Source organism: Sinocyclocheilus anshuiensis, unplaced genomic scaffold (assembly GCF_001515605.1).
Source record: "Sinocyclocheilus anshuiensis isolate Anshui unplaced genomic scaffold, SAMN03320099.WGS_v1.1 scaffold175, whole genome shotgun sequence".
Lineage (NCBI taxonomy): Eukaryota > Metazoa > Chordata > Actinopteri > Cypriniformes > Cyprinidae > Sinocyclocheilus > Sinocyclocheilus anshuiensis.
In genome coordinates, this window is record NW_015548208.1 from 1,382,385 (window position 1) to 1,385,407 (window position 3,023).

Sequence of the window (3,023 nt, forward strand, 5' to 3'; positions counted from 1 at the left end):
ACTACTGGTGGTTTAAAGAACCCAGAAACTAAACACTGATCTGAAGAACCTATCAGTAAGTTTTCAACTCAAAAATGAAAGTCAAAACTTTATCTTTTATTTTGTTTCTTAATTTTTTTTACATTATACCTTTATTTTCAAGAGTTCACAAGATCGTTTTCACACACTTCACCTGCCCTCTTATGCAGTATTTCACCATTTTCACTGCATCAAGATGGAGAATGAATGAGACAGGAGGGAAAAATCAGTGGTTAAATGAAATTAGCAGGTTAGAAGTGCCCCGGGGCAGTGAGACGGGCCTGTCTCCTGAGGCCATGGTTACTGATGGGATGTATTAGTGTTGACTGCATGTCAACTTTTCCTCCGTCGCCTCTTCTTCTAATCTGTATTTTGTGTAATATGGAGCAGGTTGGTGGGAGACACGAGGGTATAAATGCAGCGAGGTGAAGGAGGGAATCCAAATTTCAGACACTGGATTGAATCAGAACAGCTCGAAATGAATTCAGGCCCCTTCAAAGCGTCCAGACCGCTCTCATGGGCCATGTACTTCATGAGGAAGGGCCGAAACAGCAACACACTATTTGGTAAAACAAAACTCTTCTATTTTGTCAGCTTCTGTCATATTTGTCTCACTTTCGTTCTCCATGAATCACATCATCCATTGTTTTTTTTTTTTTTCCTTTTGTCGTCAGTAGTTTCTCTTGTTTTACCACTTTAGAATGTGAAAGAGGAACTGTTGAAATAGGGAACAACAACTTCATGTATCTTCATTGTGTGGGCTTGTGCACCATCAAGCCTTTGTTTTTCTTTTCATAAGAATATTAAATTCTCTTATTTGCTTAATGCCTATTATTAGTGTTAACCAAATACAAATATGCTGACATTAATGATGACAGTCTGATATATAGTGCCTATAGCATTTTTTTTGTTTGCTTCCTTGAAACGTTGAACACTGCATTTGCCTCGTGGAAATGTTTCTGAAGGCCCAATTATAATTATTGTATTAAGTTTAGAGGAAATATTTTTGAGGGAAGAAACTGGTTGTATCAAATTGTTTGCTGTTCTTGTATAGAATTATATTTTATTCAGCGTGTTCTTCCTCCAATGGCTCGACCAAACATGATCAGATATTTGTAACCCTGCAACGCTTGTCAATATATTTTATAGCCGACTACAAGCGCTATTGATTGCTCAACTTTCAGAGATCAGATTACTCTAAATCAGTAAAACACAAGACCGAGATCCTGCACATCTAAGACCTGCGGTGCCTTTGTGCTAGAAAATCATTTATGATTGGCGTGCAGGTTATATTATTTTCCCTGGAATTGATCTTTGCTTTCAGATTCAGCCGTTATCTCTGCTTTGGTTGCTTTGACTATACTGATCCAAAATTATTATTTATAATAACTGAATAAAATGTTGCACTTTTACAAAACTATCATATTATGTATTATTAAGTATTATGTTCTAAATAATATTCAAAATATTTATGACTTAGACTATATATTATAATTATATGAATTATATGATTAGAGATCTAATATGACGTATTTCATCTGTAAGTTATAAAATACACTGTATATACATATATATATATATATATATATATATATACTTAAATTATTATTTTAATGTTAGTAGCATATTTTTACTCTGTAGGTTTTAAACACATGCACATCACAGCTACAAACATGATTATTTATACATTGAAAAGTTTAATTGAAAATGACATTGAATGTTTTTATAAACGCATCTTTTTGTCCTTCACTATATCAATCCACGAAGATGTTTTGACATTTAAACTCAGAAAAGAAGCCACCTTATTTTCAGTTGAACTGAAATGCATTACATTTGTTTACAATAAGACAAATTTCAGAGCAAAACGAAAAAGACTGACTCAAGCATACTTAGTGTAATAACCAGGATGGCTTGTACAGAGGCGGCGTTTGCATTACTGTGCCTGATATCAGAATTTGCATTTTGTTTTGTGTTTCATGTTCAGTACAAACAACAAGGAAGATGAGACGGGAATAACACAGACCTCATAAAGCAGGTCTTTACATTTTAACAAATGAATCATGCCCTGGCTGTAACCAGAAGAGAACAAGATCTTTTAGTTCTCTGTGTTATTGTTATGAGTGACTCTGACTCTGTTAGATATGACTAATGCAACTTTATCTTGGGAATTTGCAGCATTTGCAGCTTTACAGCCGTTTTGAAGAATCCGTCAGATGTTGCTCTATTTAACGTCCTTTCATCAAGTGCAGGCAAATTTGTAAATTTGTTTCTGATAATGATGGATGTAAAAGTTCTGAATTTGGCATCAAACGGTATTCTTGACAATGCTGTATTGACTGCAGTATTTACATTTATTGTAATTAGCCAGACTTGTTCTGTATTTAGGCCTCCCATCCCATGTTTATAATTATTTATTATTTACCATACATGTAATAATAAAACAAAAAATCCCCTCATTTCAGGTAGTTACCACACTTTCTTTAAAGGGGTCATATGATGCTGCTAAAAAGAACATTATTTTGTGTATTTGGTGTAATGAAATGTGTTTATGCGGTTTAAAGTAAAAAAAAACATTATTTTCCACATACTGTACATTATTGTTGCTCCTCTATGCCCCGCCTTTTTGAAACGCATCGATTTTTACAAAGCTCATCGTTCTGAAAAAGCGAGGTGTGCTGTGATTGGCCAGCTATCCAATGCGTTGTGATTGGCCGAATACCTCAAGCGTGAGACGGAAATGTTACGCCCCTCACATACTGTTGATGCCGTGTCCCGGCCGGAACGACGAGACAAAAACATAAAACCCATTACAAACGAGGCATTTGTTGCATCCAGTGGGGACATAATTATTGATTATAATGACTTATACTGTCTTTTTACGCGTTGCGTTGCATTGCATCACACCGTGTAAACATAAAACTCTGTCTGCATTTGTGATCAGAGAAATGACAAACAACAAGTGCTACTCTACTGCCCAAAACTCGCGTTTGAATCATCAGTGGCAA

General features: G+C 35.3%; 1 protein-coding gene across 1 annotated transcript in view; it reads left to right on the forward strand.

Annotated features, from left to right (window-relative positions):
* Positions 1-516: 516 nt before the first annotated feature.
* LOC107653683 (runt-related transcription factor 1-like) overlaps positions 517-3,023 on the forward strand; it is a 39,377-nt gene continuing 36,870 nt past the window's right edge. The window contains exon 1 of the mRNA XM_016440480.1: positions 517-584. Coding sequence (XP_016295966.1) covers positions 542-584 — 43 coding nt within the window. The 5' untranslated portion in view covers positions 517-541. The remainder of the gene's footprint in view (positions 585-3,023) is intronic.